Source organism: Boleophthalmus pectinirostris, unplaced genomic scaffold (assembly GCF_026225935.1).
Source record: "Boleophthalmus pectinirostris isolate CB_2022bp ecotype Guang Dong unplaced genomic scaffold, ASM2622593v1 HiC_scaffold_2, whole genome shotgun sequence".
Taxonomy (NCBI): Eukaryota; Metazoa; Chordata; class Actinopteri; order Gobiiformes; family Gobiidae; genus Boleophthalmus; species Boleophthalmus pectinirostris.
In genome coordinates this window covers 33866338-33883727 of record NW_026571152.1, presented here as the reverse complement: position 1 = coordinate 33883727, position 17390 = coordinate 33866338, and the positions used below count along the sequence as shown (strand labels likewise).

The 17390-nt window shown below is 38.2% G+C and overlaps 2 protein-coding genes across 3 annotated transcripts in view; both read left to right on the top strand.

Moving 5' to 3' along the window:
* The window catches only part of ptprja (protein tyrosine phosphatase receptor type Ja), a 90493-nt gene extending 78772 nt beyond the window's left edge, over positions 1-11721 (top strand). Inside the window, exons 31-39 of the mRNA XM_055155912.1 lie at positions 10-54; positions 612-699; positions 1059-1149; positions 1268-1344; positions 1487-1621; positions 4615-4731; positions 4829-4986; positions 6254-6389; positions 6467-11721. Coding sequence (XP_055011887.1) covers positions 10-54; positions 612-699; positions 1059-1149; positions 1268-1344; positions 1487-1621; positions 4615-4731; positions 4829-4986; positions 6254-6389; positions 6467-6583 — 964 coding nt within the window. The 3' untranslated portion in view covers positions 6584-11721. The remainder of the gene's footprint in view (positions 1-9; positions 55-611; positions 700-1058; positions 1150-1267; positions 1345-1486; positions 1622-4614; positions 4732-4828; positions 4987-6253; positions 6390-6466) is intronic.
* Positions 11722-15198: 3477 nt separating this feature from the next.
* osbpl5 (oxysterol binding protein-like 5) overlaps positions 15199-17390 on the top strand; it is a 65322-nt gene continuing 63130 nt past the window's right edge. The window contains exon 1 of one of the 2 annotated variants that reach the window (XM_055155785.1): positions 15199-15338. The gene's annotated coding sequence lies outside the window, so the exon portion shown is untranslated. The remainder of the gene's footprint in view (positions 15339-17390) is intronic. The other variant, XM_020931079.2, reaches the window with a different exon arrangement.

Here is a 17390-nt window from a genome sequence, read left to right as displayed (position 1 = left end):
TTCTTGTAGGTTGTCAAAGAAAGAGACATCTGACATTCAAATACATTCTCTGAGGTGGGCTACGCTTTTAGTTTATATCTGCACTATCAGTCAAAGGTCTGGACACCCTCATTCAGCGTTTTTATTTTTACTACTTTCTACATTTAATATACAAACAGAAGACATCACTTACTGTATATTAAATAAGATGTATGGGATTACGTAGCAAAGAAAATAAATTAAATATACACACGCTATATTTCTTTTGTACTGTGTTTAGATTCAAATTTTCAAAGTAGCCACACTTTGCTTTGTCAAAAACTATTTCACTTTTTTTTTACTACATAATTCCTTAGATCTTGCTTCATATATTTAATGTCTTCCGTGTGTATCTAAATGTAGAAAGTAGTAAAGATAAAGTAGTACAAGTAAAAACATTGAATGAGAGGGTGTGTCCAAACTTTTGACTGGTCGTGTAAAAGGATTCACAATTATTTTCTTTGCTTTATTTTTTTTTGTTTATTTTTTGTTTGCTTTTTTTGTTTTCCAGAGCTAACGTGTAAGTATAATGTGTGAGTATTATTAATTTTATTTTTTGTTTGTCTAATATTATACTTGCTTTCTGTCATCAGGAGTTTCCCTGTGAGAGTTGAGGATTATGAAGTGTACTACAAAAAACAAAAAGCTGATTCCAACTGTGGCTTCGCTGAGGAATATGAGGTACAGTTATAGTATAATTGTATAAACACATAGAAACCTGTAGCAGCCTGTTCTGACTTAGACTTAGACAAACTTTACTGATCCATAAGGGAAATAGTTTGGACACAGTAGACCACACATCACAATATAATATAAGAACAAAGAGCAAAAATAAAAATGGTGAAAATAAATTCAAAATAAGCAAGAGACTGGTGTCAAATAAGGCATAATTCTATAAATGGTTATGTACAAGTAAAAACAAAAATACAAGTATATCTCAGCTGTGTGAATACTTTGATAGTTTGTAATGATTTGCTGATTTTACTGTATTTAATGGAACTGCTATAATTGGATCATTTTAACATTTTGTGCTCTTTAAGGACCTCAAAGTTGTTGGCACTGCTCAGTCCAAAACCCACGCTTTGACTCCAGAGAACAAGCCCAAGAATCGCTACAACAACGTTCTCCCGTGTGAGTTACAGCTTTACTCTGTTTTAAAACGCCCATATTACACATTTTAACGTTCATTACTAATCCAGATAAACTCATGTTGCTAACATTTGCCTAACCCTTTTGGCTAATCTTCTAGACGATGCATCTAGAGTAAAGCTTTCTATCATTCATGGGAATCCTATTGATGACTACATCAATGCTAACTACATACCGGTGCGTACTGACAAAAGCAGCTTTCTTCCATTGCATATTTTATTCAGATTGCTTCATTCAGTTTCATTCTATTCCATATTTATGTTCTTATTTAATTAATTGTCAGACTCATTAACCAGAACCATTGCTTATGTTTGTGTAGGGTTACAACTCCAAGAAGGAGTTTATTGCAGCGCAGGGCCCTTTGCCGGCCACAGTCAATGACTTCTGGAGGATGATCTGGGAGAAGAACGTGCACACTGTGGTCATGCTAACACGCTGCAATGAGCAGGGCAGAGTGAGTGACTCATATGGCTCCTGTAACACTCTTCATTATCATTTAAAGTACAACAATGGAGCATAGACTCTGACCTTTTGTCATAGGCCTGTATAGAGTGAGAATTCTGCGTCCATATTTCATATATAGGTCACATATATAATAGATAGTTACACAGCAACAGTCTGCGATACACATTTAGAGGGCCCATCTCATGCAAAATCAACTTTTCAGAGCTTTCTACCTTTTAAGAGTGATGTGTGGGTCTTGTATATCTAGCCAAAGTGTTTTTTTAGATTGATTTGGCTTTTTTTTTTAAACAAATTGCAGTGTATATCTGCCACCCTCCCACGTGACAATGAACAAAAGCCTGCAACAATGATAACGCGGCAGCTACACCTCTGATGCTTTGACGTAGCAGAAAGCACTTAGCACCCAACCCCCTCCCCCACTACACCGCCTCCGCCCTCCTCCACCCCGCATCTGCTGACAATTCTCACAAACACTTCAACAAAAGCGACAGCATAAGCTCATTGTTCTACACTGCAGTGAACACAATATAATAGGTTTATCTACTAGTGTTTATTAATACTTTACCAATCAGTAATGTTCAGCTGATGTGGACGCGGTGCTTGAGCTTCGTGCACCTCAAAGTCCTCGTCCGATTCCAGGTCCAACACATGTGGCTGACCGAGCTGTATCACCATAATGAATAAAAGTTTATTCCTACCGCTGTCAGGGTGCACACCTGTCTCCCCCTCCCTCCCTGAGATGGCGGAGGAAGGGCGGCTCACTCAGAGCCTACGTCACGTTTGGAGGGTGGAGCCTGTGCTTTCTCAGGACGGGCTGGGGGATGAGCAATAGTCGGCCTTTCATAGTTCCTGGTCTGTGACTGATCCAAGAAATCAGTAAGATTTCATAACTATTGTGTAATGGATGTTCCAAAACCCAAATTGGGCTTGTATATGTGCAGAAGATACAATGTAAAAAGAGTTATTTTGCATGAGATGGGCCCTTTAAACACAGCTACATCAGCTGCTCTGTTCCTTTTCTTTGTTAGGCCTGTCACGATAATTACTATATCAACTTATCATTTCATTTTTATGAAAGTTGGAGCAATTTATTTTGGGGCTCTGTATTTATTGTATGTTTCTTTGTAAAAGTGTGGAGTTTTGGGGGATTTTTGTTATAACTAGGGGTGTCAAATTATCGCGTTAATTGCGATTAATTAATTACAGTCATATTTAGCGCGTTATGTTTTTTAATCGCGTTAATCTCATTTTTAATCTCTAACTTTAGTGTTTCTGTATGTGAGTTTCTTTATTATAAAACCTGTTTTTATGTGTTGTTGGGACAACAACACACACACACACAAAACACATTTTATACATTTTTTTATTTCGGTAATTCCACTCATTGCCGGAAACTCACACAAAACGCGCGCAGTTACAGCGATGTAAACATCATGTTAACGTTGGCGGCGTCAGTCGCACAATGGACAAGGTCGAAGAGCCAGTAGAACAGAGGCAGCAGCGCACAGGTAAAAACACATTCGTGTCTTGGAAATTATTCTCCCGACGTGAAATAACAAATAATAATAATAATAATAATAATAATAATATCGCCTGAAAACAACCTGCATAGGCTCATGATGTCTGCACTACTGTCCTATAGTGACCTGCCACATGAGGGGACACGCACACAAACACACACAAACACAAACACACAAACAAACACACACTTTCATCATCGTCATCAACTTGAGAACGCGCGGACCACGTTTCCTTCCGTAGACACTGTGCGGACATCGCTGTCCTCCCGTGAGTCGCGTGTGGATCGTGTTTTCTCGCGTACGCGGCGTAAACCGCGCTTCCTCCTGTGCGCCTCTAAACCAGAACTAACACCAAGACTAAAACCAGGACTAAACCAGGACTAAACCAGAACTAAAACCAGAACTAAAACCAGAACTAAAACCAGGTCTAAACCAGGTCTAAACCAGGACTAAACCAGGACTAAACCAGAACTAAAACCAGGTCTAAACCAGGACTAAACCAGGACTAAACCAGGTCTAAACCAGGTCTAAACCAGGACTAAACCAGGACTAAACCAGAACTAACACCAGGATTAAACCAGGTCTAAACCAGGTCTAAACCAGGACTAAACCAGAACTAACACCAGGACTAAAACCAGGATTAATCCATTCCAGGACTAAACTAGGACTAAAGCAGGTCTAAACCAGGTCTAAACCAGGACTAAAACCAGTGATCTCATATATAAAGCATTTCTCTATCAATAATATTTTTAATATGGTTAAGGAAAGACTGGACTTTTTATTGTCTTTAAGTAGACAAAAGTTATTATGTTCAGATTTCCTCGTCTTTGCTACTTTACAGCAAACAGTTTCTTATTCATGGAGACTTGGACTCAACAGCCAAATTGGAGAGATTTGTTAAACAATGAATGACTTTATAAAGTCACTTTTTAAAATCTATATCAGTCTTTTGATCTGCCACAATAATATAATAATGAATTTAAATGAAAATACCTCAAATTGAAGCTTTTCTCAGCAATTTTTAGGTGAGATTAAAATGAGATTAATTAGATTAATTAATTACAGATCATAATTAATTAATCTCTCAATTTTTTTAATCGCATGACAGCACTAGTTATAATACGATAAGATTTCACCAGCAGAGGGTTGAAAAAGTAATTTCTGTGGATAATTATTGCTTCATTCGGCTGTTTGTTTATTGCAGCCTGTAACTTTTAATGATACTGTCTATTAGAAAGTGGTTTACAAGGATTATCTTGCGTTATTGTTTTTGTATCAGGGGCATAAAATAGTTTCAGCATTATCCTTTATTGCAGTATTACTCTGTAGGAATATATCGTGCTTCAAAATTTGAAAACAGGCCTACTCTTTGTTCAATACAAGTAAAGAAAAAGCAAATTTTTCTGTGATCTTTGTCATAAGAAGAGAACTCATTGGGCTTTGAATCTTCTCTCTTCTTCAGGTGAAATGTGAGCAGTACTGGACCGCTGGCACCAAGCACTATGAAAACATAAACGTCACCACAACATCTGAGATCCCCCTTGAGGACTGGACCATCAGGGACTTTGACATCAAAAACGTAACAGCTCAACGTCACTTCACAGAGTTTTCTTTTCTCTGCTGTGACAGACTGATTTACATGTTTGTGTTTCTTTGTGTGTGTGTGTGTGTGTCAGGTCAAAACTGCAGAGACTCGTTCCGTGCGGCATTTCCACTTCACAGCTTGGCCGGACCACGGGGTTCCAGAGACCACGGAGCTCCTGATCAGCTTCAGACATCTGGTCCGAGAACACATGGACCAGTACAGGCACTCTCCCACTATAGTGCACTGCAGGTTTGTCAACACACACATACAAACACACACATGCATATTATAATAACTGGATAAGACACTCTAAATCTGTCCTTGTGCGAGGTCAACTAGTGGCTGCTCTGAGGTACTGCAGCTCTGGTCCAGAAATAATTCTCCCATTGAGCACAATGCATTTTTCTCGAGAATCAAACTGCTCATGTTTGGCTGACAGGGCATCCACCGCTTAAAAAATGGGTGGCTTTTGTTGGGATTCCTCTGTATTTTTACAATATGAACATTTTAGAATTTTTAAATCATCAAAGCGCCTAAAAGTTAACATGTTTCTGACGTCACGTGGTCAGAAACATGTTAACTTTCTGATCAGCTAGACCAGTATTCAGAAAGGAAAACGGAAGAAAAAATATTTTGGGTGACTTTGCGCCAATAAGCACAGGTCACTGATGCCATCTTTGGTTCATCTATGGAAGATAATTTGTTTCATTAGATTTTGAATTTTAAATCCTGTTGAATTTCTCACTTTAAATTTTTTAACTCTGAAAAAACATGTTTGAATTATTTTTATTCTGAATGGCAGATGATGAAATTTTAAGTATACATTTTCAAAGTGTTGAAAATTCAATAAATTTTTTTTTTTAAATCACCTTTTAAATATTCAGCACAAATATTTTCAAGCCCTCAAATTCAACAGACAAAATTCAGAGTGTAAAATTTGCAGTGAAAAAAATTTGCAGCAAAGATCCGAAGATGCCAAGGCAGAAGCAATCGATCCACAGTGATCCAATCTAATTTCGTAACAAGCAGGAAATGGTGCAGTGAAGCGATTTGATTGGTCAGAATAATAAGTGTAAACCCCGCCCACAGATGATAACAGCCAATAGGAAACATCCTCTGTCCTCCTCACGCACTCAAGATCAATTGCTTCTGCCTGGGCATCTTCGATCTTTGCTGTGAAATTTTTTACTGCGAATTTCACACTTTGAATTTTGACTGTTGAAAATATATGTGCTGATAATTTAAGAAGGTGAATTTTCTATTTTGAATCATCAAACAAACAGCAACTAAAATTCAGAATCAAAATAATTCGAACACATTTTTTCAGAGTTAAAAAATTGGAAGTGAGAAAATCAACGGGATTTAAAATACAGAATCTAATGGAACAAATTATCTTCCATATTCATCCTCCAGATCTTCTTATACTTCCATGACACACAAACATAAACACACACACACTGTTTATCACCTCCATATCCGCTGCTTTCTGTCTAACCCACCTGTTTTTTCTTCTCAGTGCTGGCGTGGGACGCACAGGGACCTTCATCGCCATTGACCGCCTCATATTCCAGATCGAAAGGGAAAACGTGGTCGATGTTTATGGTATTGTTCACGATATGCGAATGCACCGAAGCCTCATGGTGCAGACAGAGGTAAAACAGCTCCTTTATGTTTCCCAATACCAAATATACTTCTGTTACCAACGATTTTGTAATTCTTTTATTCGCAGGACCAGTATATTTACCTCCATCAGTGTGCGCTCGATGTCATCAGGTCAAGAACTGGAAACAACGTGGATCTCATTTACCAAAACACGACTGCCTTCGCCATTTATGAAAACTTTTGAAAGCATTGAGCTCCAAAAAAGAAATCAAGAGTAGGTTTTAAAGTGCCTATGTTACGCATAATTGACTCTTGTGAGATGAAAGCCGTGTTATAATGTTGTTACCTCTTAAAAACAGACCTGGAGTTGTGTTTTGTTTTGTTTCATTCACACATATTTAAGTAATCCTTTATTATTAGTAGAGTTGGTATCATTAAGAAGTTGCCGATACGATACATAACTCGATACGATAAGTTTTTTGAAACAGTGCACTTTCAATTCAATATGTTTCGATACGATGTATTTCAAATCCAGTAGTGGGCCGTCAGGGTCCTTTTCGCTTGCGGTCACTCATGTCTACGCAGGCGCACCTCCGGGCCCGTCCCAACGTCCTGGTTTAGTTCTGGTTTAGTCAAAATAAACAGAAAACGCACACCAAAATTCTTGTAGAGGTGCAAATGCAAGGAGCAGCCAGACAAGGGTGAAAAAATGCATAGCACACTCGGCTGGCCGATGTTCAAAAGCTTTTTTATTAACAAAATATAATTTCGGCAAAAAAAGCCTTCATCAGACATTTTTCTTGTTTTGGACCACAGCACACAGTTAGTCCTGGTTTAGACCTGTTTTAGTCCTGTTTTAGTCCTCGTTTAGTCCTGATCCCTCATGTCGCAGGTCACTATAGGAGAGTACCGGAGATATCAGTGTTTCCCGCAGTACTTTATAGTTAAAGCGGCCGCCTTGACAACAAGTGGCCCCTGCCTTGACAACATCCCTCTGAACCACGTGAATCCTCTCAAAAGTACGGTCTTTGCATGGATTCTCCACGTACACCCTGCACCTCACTTCTTCTCCATGCAACTACTTCAAATTGATTTGATATAATTCAGTGAAAAAAAGGTTAAATCATGGCTGTGATACTAAAAGTTCACCAAGTCCACAAATTTTATGCAAAGTTAATATGAAAAACACCCATTTTACTCATCAAAACTGTAAAAATGTGAACACAATTGTAGCTCTTTCACCAAATAATTTAGTAAGATGTACGTAAATTTACTTTTCTGCATCGATACTGTATCATCAAATTAAACAATACGATATATCGATATTTCAGTATTTTTACACACCCTTTATTATTAGTCTCTCTACATCATGTTTCTTTAGTAGAAATTGGCAGTTTCTGAGCTGAAATTGTCCAAATGATTCAAGTGAAGGTGTATGGAGTTCAAAAACACAGTGAAGCATTTCCTGTATTATCACATGACATCACAAGGTGGAACAGAGTGTTTTCCCTGAATACGCAGATTTTGTGTGTTAAACAACAAAACACAAGTCCAGGTTTGTTTGTGATGAGGAAACAACATTATAACTATACTAGTAAATCACAAAATAATGTAATATGGGCCTATTTTATCTCTGTAACTCAAGAAAATCATGTGGGAATCTTTTTTTATATTTCAATAACTGTAAGAATTTTAGGACCACATTTTTTTATTTTTTTTATGGTGCACTATGTAACTTTTCTGGCCCAACGTCATGGAGATGTTATTAGCTTTTCCTGCAATGTTCCACAGTATGACATTAAAATATTATACTATTTCATTTATTAAATTACAAAACCTTAGTAAACATACAAGAAACTTTAAAGAAGAGTCGCCTTTCCACAGACATGACCTGTAAGCTGATCTGGTGGCATAAGCTCAGGACCAGACTGTGGAACGTTCTAGGCAAAGTAATAGCATCGTTATGGAGACAAAGTGGTGTAAAAAGTTCCATGTTGCATCTTTACTGTTGATGTTTGTTTTTTTATTTGTTTAAATTCTCAGGTATCATATCTTGCTTTGTGGATTTTAGCACAGATGAAACTAGGCCTGTCACGATATCACATTTTGACGAACAATAGAGAAATACTGTGATAAACGATCCAACTGAAACTATTTTATGTCACTGATACAATTAAAATAAAGCAGGATAATCCACGTGATGCAGTGTAATATTAGCCAGGCTGGTGCCACCTAGTGCCTCCGCTCAGTTTTATTTCTCTCCAGCGACTAGGTCAAGAATCAGAATACACTAGACGGTTCGCAAAAACCCCAGAAGTGAGAATTCGGGCACCAGTCAATCAGCGAAGAGCCATATATTCAGTGTTGGCAACGATTCCCGAGATCGAGGATTTAAAGCCGGAATAAAGAAAATGTTTGGTGAATTTTATCAAGGGGAAAGACGTTATTGCCGTTCTTCCTACAGGATTTGGGAAAAGCTTAATATACCAGTTAATTACATACATCACGACCAAATAACAGCGATTGGTTAAATGATAAAAAGTAAAACCGGCTGATGAATCAGGCTAGTTTAAAATATACAATACAACTAAAACGGCCAATGAAGTGACTTATTTTACCCTCTGCAACTCAAATCTTATCGTATTACAACAGAAATAACAAAGGCTACGTTCACACTGCAACCTGAAGTGACCCAAATCTGACTTTTTGGCCCCTATGTGACCTGTATCTGATCTTTTAATGACAGTCTGAACGACACAGATCTGATTTTTTCAAATGCGACCCAGGACACTTGGATATGTGCTCCTAAACCGATGCATATCTGATTTTTGACATGCGACTTCAGTCTGAACGGCCAAAGCGCATTCATCCCACCTACATGTTATCAACAAGTGACAAATGTACACAAACGTTCTTCTCGTCATACGAAAATTGTTAATGAACTCCGTGTCTCTGAAGTGAAGCACATCGCCACTCACCAGTCTTGGCTACGTCTCCGCATCCACATGTTCCTTTCAACGGACTGTCCCACAAAACGCCACGGCCAAAAAACTCGTCCTTCTCAGTCTCCTCCTTAAAACAAATAAGTTGTTCATGTTCTGGCTTCAGCACGAGAGGAACTTTAAAATCTCCAGGTGCTCAATGCTCACGTCCATGTTTGAACAACTTCCGTAAACACAGAGCACGCTTGCTACGGTTGACATCGTTGTGTCCTCCAGTGCACATGCTGGACACTTTCGGGCCGTTTAATGTTCACACTGGAGAATCACATACAAGTCGCATTTAATTGGAAATGTGAACGACCTCACAAAAACATCAGATTTCACAAAAAAAGATCAGAATTGAGCCTTGCAGTCTGAACGTAGCCAAAAAGTCCTACTATTTTACAAAGAAAATAAATAAATATAGTGTTCTAGTTTTCGTACATTTAACGATAAGCTGATATGAAGGCAGTAGAAGGGCCAGGGATCTGTTGTTCTGGGCTCCTTTTCTTATTCATTTATATTAGAGGGGGCCCATGTGAAGCTTCTTGCCCCAGGCCCCCAAATTTCTGCCTACAGCCCTGGTCAATTTTGTAAATATCGTGACAAGCCTATATAAAAGAAAAACTTAAAAAAAAAGAACTAAACCTTACTCTTGCCTTATACAGTTTGAGCCTCATGATGTATTTTCCGTGATTATTTTGCTATAGGATTTTAATTGTGCAATGTCTTACTGATTTTGTCTCTTTGCACTGTGATGCACTGGATGCATTTTATATTTAATTGCATTGTTCACACTTTAAAACGAGAATGTATCGCGATCAGATAAAGGCCAGTGCTTTTGAAACTGGAAGGTTTTTATCGTACGTCATGACCAGTGGTGGAAGACGTGCTCAAGTTTTGCGAGGTGCACTGTGTAACTTTTTACGGTGGAGGGTGAAGGGATAGAAATGTTTAAAGTCATACTGTGAAACATTCCAGACAAAGCAATAACATCTCCATGGAGAAAAACATTTGACGGACCCACCACAAGAAATACTACACAGTGCACCTTTAAGTAAAAGTAGAGATAAAACAAAGAGCAAAACAAATACTCAAGTAAAAGTGAAAAGTATCCCATGAAAATAAGTAGAAGTATTAAAGTACTTGTTTAAAAATATACATAAAGATAAAAAGTAAAAGTATTTTGCACAGTATTTGAGATCTAATAAAGCGTCAAATTTTGATTTTGATACAGATTTGTGCAGAATTTTGTTCAATAGAAACAACTGAATCTTTTTTTAATCTGTTTTTGATTTGATTTATGTATTTATTCTGGGCAAGTAAGAAATGTACATTATTTTACCATGGAACACATAACATTAATGAAAACAGAGCAGAAATAATAACAACAAAAAATAAAAAGTTGACCCAAAAAGGAGTGGGAAAAAGAAAACTTATTTAATCCCACCCTCATTTATTTAATATTTATTTGAATATTTGTATTTGCTCAGACTAAGAACTTATTACAAATAAACCTTGAGCCATTTCAGCAGGTCTCAAACAATAATAAAAAAAATAAAAATCTGTGCAGAAACAACAAAAAAGTGGCTGTTTGCTGCAGGTGTTCCAATCATTGGGGCAGGTAGAGGATTCTCTTGGAAAAAGGATCAAAACTAAAACACAATGGACTTCAGGCACTCCAAAGAAGTGGAAAAAAAAATAAAAATCGCACGAGGAAAAATTTAGTTCAAAGGCTTTTATTTGAATGGCCAAAGCCAACATGTTTTGACCTTAACCTCTTCATCAGGGCTACTTTAAAAAAAAAAATTGACTTCTTTAGAGTGCCTGGAGTCCGTTGTGTTTTAATAATAAAAAATACTTTTACTTTTCAGTCCTGTTCAAAAATGTAATAGAGTAGAAAGTACAGATACCTGCGCTCAAATGTAGTGAAGTAAAAGGTTAAAATTATCCACGTTAAAATGTACTTACGTAAACTACAGATACCTAAAATGTTTACTTAAGTACAGTACTTCTACTTCTTTCCATTCCATCACTGGGCATGACCGTGTTACAGCAGCTCAGGAATTGGTGATGTCCTGTGTACATTCCACTTACAGCGAATAACGTGTCACTTCCTGTTGTATATCCAGTCTATCTATGGACATTTCCTGTGTATACGCTCCCACATGTTCAGCGGGGAAGGTACTATTTTCTGTTGTTGATTTTGTAGACAGCTGATGTTAAGTTTGAAGCCACTGTTTTGTTATTTATTGTATGATTTTACTCTGAAAGCACTTAAGTGTAAAGCAACACAGAAATCATCCGTTGTTTTAAGTTGTTATGAAAAGCTTTTGTATATTGCTTGCAGGTACAACGCAAATGTAATAAATGTAGAATAAAGATGCTTTGTTTAAATATATCTGTTGTTTAAATGCAAAATCTGTGACATTTGTGTAGGATCTTTACTTTTTCTTACTTAGTTTTCATGACAAAAATGTACAATGAAAAAGAAAACCACAATATTTTTATGCAGTACACATTTTTTTTTTTTTTATGTCAGTGTCTTCATTTACTTCTACTCTAATCATACATACCAAATATATCATATTTTGACATTTTAATACGTTAAATGCCAGTTTTGTTTGCGAAAGTCTCAAATTATGTGCATGAAAAAATGAAAAGTTGATTTTTTTCTGTATTTTTGAAATAGCTTTAATTTGCACACACACAAACTCACACACACTCCCAAACAAACACATTCAGTGCACTCTGGGACTCCTCTAGAACACACCCATATAATTTTTACATCAAATATCTACATCTCTGTCCTTCAGTGTGGACTAATATGTACAAATGTCTTTCTAGTGGTATCAAAAAGACACTAAACCAAAAATTTTTTAAAGGGGTGTCAACACCAATGAATGAAAAATAAATCAAAAAGTAAAAATAAACAGGCAAAGTTATTCTCTATAATCAAATAAACAAAATCTGTCAAATCATTATAACTTTACTGTTAAGGAAATCACTGGTCGGACCCAAATATGCAGAAACCAAAAGTATTTAGTAACAAAAATAGTCTCGGAAAGGGGATAGGTTCCAGGGGAGGCAGAACGGGTCCAGGTTGGCTGTAAGTGCGAGGTGTGCGGGGATGAGGCTGACCAGAGGCTTGCGGAACGGGTGGCAACGGGATGAGGCTGGCTCCAAACGGAAGAACTGAGGAACGGACAAAAGAAACAGGTGAGAATAAAAATCTTCAGAAAAAAAAACACACAAAAAGCCTGAGTAGTTCACCATTGAGTTGACAGAACGATCTGGCACTGGAGAGCAGGTCAGCCGGTTTCTTATTGCAGGAGATGATTACTTGATGGGAACCAGGAGTGGAGCTCAGCAGGTGAGAAGAATTGGGGACCCGCCCAGGAAATGCCAAATAAGGCGAGAGAAGGGAAGAGGAAGCAGGGAAAGGAGGGGTAGGAGAGGCAGAAAGAAACCCTCATATTTACAGCCTTCTCAAGAGGATGTCAAGGCAAATTTTCTAATTGAATGTGCTTCCACTGGTACAAATGGTAAAAATGAAAAAAAAAAAGGTACAACGCAGATTGTTATTTATATATTTATTGTGTATGTAGGACCTGGGTGGGGGTTTAAGTTTTGAGGGTCGGATTAATGAGAAAAACCAAAAACAACAACACACAACTATTGACTACTAAACACATGCTTTTCTTTAAAATTTTCTTTAACATTACCTTTTATTTTGTGCAATCAATTGGATATTTTCTATATTTTCCAACTAATTTTAATTTGCACACACAAAAACTCACACCCATATCATTTTTACATCAAATATCTACGTTTCTGGACTTCAGTGTGGACTAATATGTACAAATGTCTTTCTATTGGTATCAAAAAGACTCTAAAACTAAAAATTTTAAAGGATTTTCAACACCAACGAATGAAAAATAAATAAAAAAGTAAAAATAAACGGGCAAAGTTGTTCCAGTAAACAGTCATTTTGAATGGAAGTCAATGGGACAAAAGTGTACCCAAGGAGCACGGCTGTGAGTATTTTGATTATAGACAGTTTAATTAATGTGATCTTGAAAAAAAACACATAAATTAAAAATACATCACAAAATATTGCACACAAACTGGCCAATTTTCATGCTGTTTGGTGCAATACGGCCAAAGTTTTGCTAAAAAGAAAAGTTGCGATTTTAGGTTGTGTGGAAACTCAAGGAAAAACACGAAATTGATTTAAACCACATATTTTCAGGAGCCGGTGATGAACACGAGCGTTCACGGTCTTGTTTATGTGTTCGATTTTCAACAAAAAGGTGAGACTGACTGAAAAACTAATAGATTATGAATGAAATGTTATTCGAAAGAGACTAGGAGCGCAAATCAGCTCCTGTGGTCAGATTCTGTTAAAACAAAGTTCAGATTAAAGTCTAACAGAGCTCCAAACAGAGTAGTGCTTCCAGTTAGCTTCACATTCCCAGGGAATGTTGAAGACTTCAGCTCCTAAGTATCAGTATGATTATCTGTCAGGGCTGTTACTAAGGAGTTAAACAGTTTCTTCCATCTCTTAATCTCTTAATAACACATTTGAGAAGCAGATAAGAACAAGAGGCTTTCCCGACTTTAACTTTCTGCAGAGGAAAAATGCAGCACACTTTTGCATTATTGAAAGTATTTTCGACTCTGCAAGTTGCTGAGTCCATCTGAAATGAATGAATTAATAATGGCAGTTCTGTTTCTGTCTCTTGACACAAAAAGGCGATTTACAGACATGGAGGAAACACAATTAAGTGCAGAGGTGGCAGTGGGTTAACGGTAGAGCACCTGCGCTCTAACCTCATGTCATGTATGGAAAAAAACATGTTTGAAGTCATAGTTAGGTGCGTTCGTGGCCAAAAGTAGAAAGATGATAATGTGACACAGTTGGAAAATATCTGAAAATAAGAAACATTTTTTGACATTGGGCAAGTGCGCAAAGCTGCTGTTGAGTTTTGAAGTTTTCTGCCAATTAACGGCTGATTATTTCATATGAAGCAAGACTTTTGTACCTGCACCACAGCTGCACACAATGTAACTTTTCTGTATGTCTCTATAGAGATGATATTCCTCAGCCTGAGATGTTTTACATTTTAAACATATTCATCTCCACAAAGAGAAGCAAGCTCCTCGTCAAATCTGTTGAGCATTTTTTAATGCTTCTATATAAAAGATCCTACTCTTGTGAGCTTTAAACCATGTTATAATGCAGTTACCTCATCAAAAACGTTATGTTTTGTTTCATTCACACATGTTTGAGTACTTCTTTATTATCATTCTGTGTACATCTCCAAAACTGAAAATGATTTTCAAGTAATCAGCTACCCTTCAGTAAAAATGGACAATTCCAGGGCCAACATCATCCAAATGATTCTAGTGAAGGTGTATGGAGTTTAAAAATGGACTGTATTACCACATGACATCACAAGGTGGTGTGGTTACTGCAATATTAATAATTAAGTATAATCAATAATTACTACAATAAACTTATATATAATAAAAAATATATATAAATAAAGACAGACAGACAGCCTGTCCACCAGAAAACTTAAAGTGCACTATGAAGACAATACTTTTAAATCATAGGTAACCACACTTTTCAGTTTTGGTTTGTGTGCACTGCTAAAAATACACAGATTTTTGATGATGAGAAATAATAGCTGCATAATACCTGCAGTGGGAGTAATGAGCAGTATTTAATGTGCACTTGTGCTGCCTTGTTTCAACTGAACAGACGCCATACTCGTGTGCACCCACAGAGGGCGCCACAGAGCCCGTGTGGCTGCAGCAGGACTGTCTGTGCCACTTCACTCTCTCCATGTTGAAACGAACCAACTTCTCCTGCAGACTCCAGCCGTGCGCCACAGCCCTGCGCGGCTCCTCTCCGCGCTGCACCGCTCCGCCGCCTCCCCGTCGACTGCTATGAGGCTAAACGGGAATATAAACACAAAAAACAGAGTCTGAGTCGGTCCTCGTCGACGCAGAGTAAGTTTACATGTTATTACGCTTTTACTACGCTGCACTGACACGTCGCGAGCAGATAACTTACCATTTCAGCCTCCACACTCACTTTTGTTTTGTGCGTTACGCTGGTTTGTTTTTGCGCATTCTGGTTGGTTCGGGGGGATAAATGGTGATTTTTGTGAAACAGCCGGTGGAGATCTTGTGCAACGTCGCATCATTTGGAGGAATTTGGTGAGTGGTGGTTCGTCTTGACTGGGTAGTGGCTAGCATTAAAGCGCTAGCTCCGTGTAGCGTGCGTGACGATGCCCATGCGTCTGTGCCTCATCCATGGATCAAGCCGCCGGTGTGCGCCGTGGATTTGGCGACGGACGGCACGTACTTAAAGACAAGCGGCACGTACACAGGACGCCCCGTGTGTGTGTCATCTCGCATTTACGTGGGCACATGTGGCTGAGCTCATCACCTCTCGGGCAGATCACAACAGCGTCTGTGCCACCATCAACAAGCCTCTGTGGATGGAAACTATGAACACTGCGGCTGTAGCGCTACAAGTCCTGCTGTGTATTTTTAAGTCCTTCTCACAACTGCAGGCTATTTTAGAAGCCAAAATATCAACAACCTTTCCCATACTGCGTGATATAATAGATAAAATAAGCATATTCTGTACAGTCTGTGTCGTTAGCCTCCAGAGAACAGGATGTTTACGCACGCCTGAGCTGCACGGTGTCGAAAACATAACATTTTACATTTATTTTTGATCCTGCTCTAGAAAATTCCCGCTGATAGTGTGTTTGTGTCCTTCTATGTGCAGATCTGTAGTTGCATAATGTGTCGCTTCCTCTCCTCTGCCTCCACGCTCGTCTGAATTTGGGTTAGGAGCAAATTTAGACAAACCCCAAAACAGCATGAATCATTGACGACGTTTAAATATAGAAGCCACGTTCACGGGTCCAGATTACCTACGTCTGCCTCAGGAAGGTCACATCCACTTCACAAAATGACAGTCTGGACTTCATAGTCAAGTGCAGATTGGGGAAGATGCTGAAGTGTCCTTTGTGATCCTTGTCTCAATCACTGTTTGGTTAGTTTGAGTGCGCCACTGCTCCTTAAACTCTTCTAAACGGGTTTTAATTTGCCGCTTGGCCCATCCAAAACAAGAAAGTCTATGATTAGTGTGATGCAGATTGAGAATTTGGTGCAGTGTTTATCCCATGACTAGACTGAAAAACTGCAAAATTACTTAAGACTTACATTACACAAAATTAACTCTCGTGAGCTTTACGCCGCGTTATAATGTTGTTAGATCATTTTAGTCCTGGTTTAGTCCTGGTTTAGACCTGGTTAAGACCTGGTTTACAATGAGTTTTAATACTGATTATAGTTCTGGTTTAGACCTGGTTTTACTCCTGATTTAGTCCTGGTTTAGTTCCGATTTAGACCTGGTTTAGTCCTGTTTTTACTCCTGATTTACAACTGGTTTAATCCTGGTTTTAGTCCTGGTTTAGTCCTGGTTTAGACCTAGTTTAGACCTGGTTTTAGACCTGGTTTTAGTCCTGATTTTAGTCCTGGTTTAGTCCTGTCTTAGACGTGATTTAGATCTGGTTTTAATCCTGATTTTAGTCCTGGTTTAGTACTGATTTAGGCCTGGTTTAGACCTGGTTTAGATCTGATTTAGTCCTGGCTTGGATTTGGTTTAGACCTGGTGTAGACCTGGTTTTAGTCCTGATTTTAGTCCTGGTTTTAGTTCTGGTTTAGTCCTGGTTTTACTTCTGGTTTCATTGTGGTTTAGTCCTGGTTTTCGTTCTGGTTTAGACCTGATTTTATTCCTGATTTAGTCCTGGTTTCAGTTTTTTAGTTCTGGTTTAGAGGCGCGGTCAAGGCTGCGTACACAAGGCCAAAAAAAAGACTCTCCAAACTATGAGTAGATCGTCTGAACGGCGCCATAATTTTCCAGCGAATCCACACACGCACAATCACCGATATGAATCCTGCTGCAGACGTGTACAGATGTGTGTTTAAACATGTGTGAATGAAACAAAGCACAACTCCAGGTATGTTTGTGACGAGGAAACA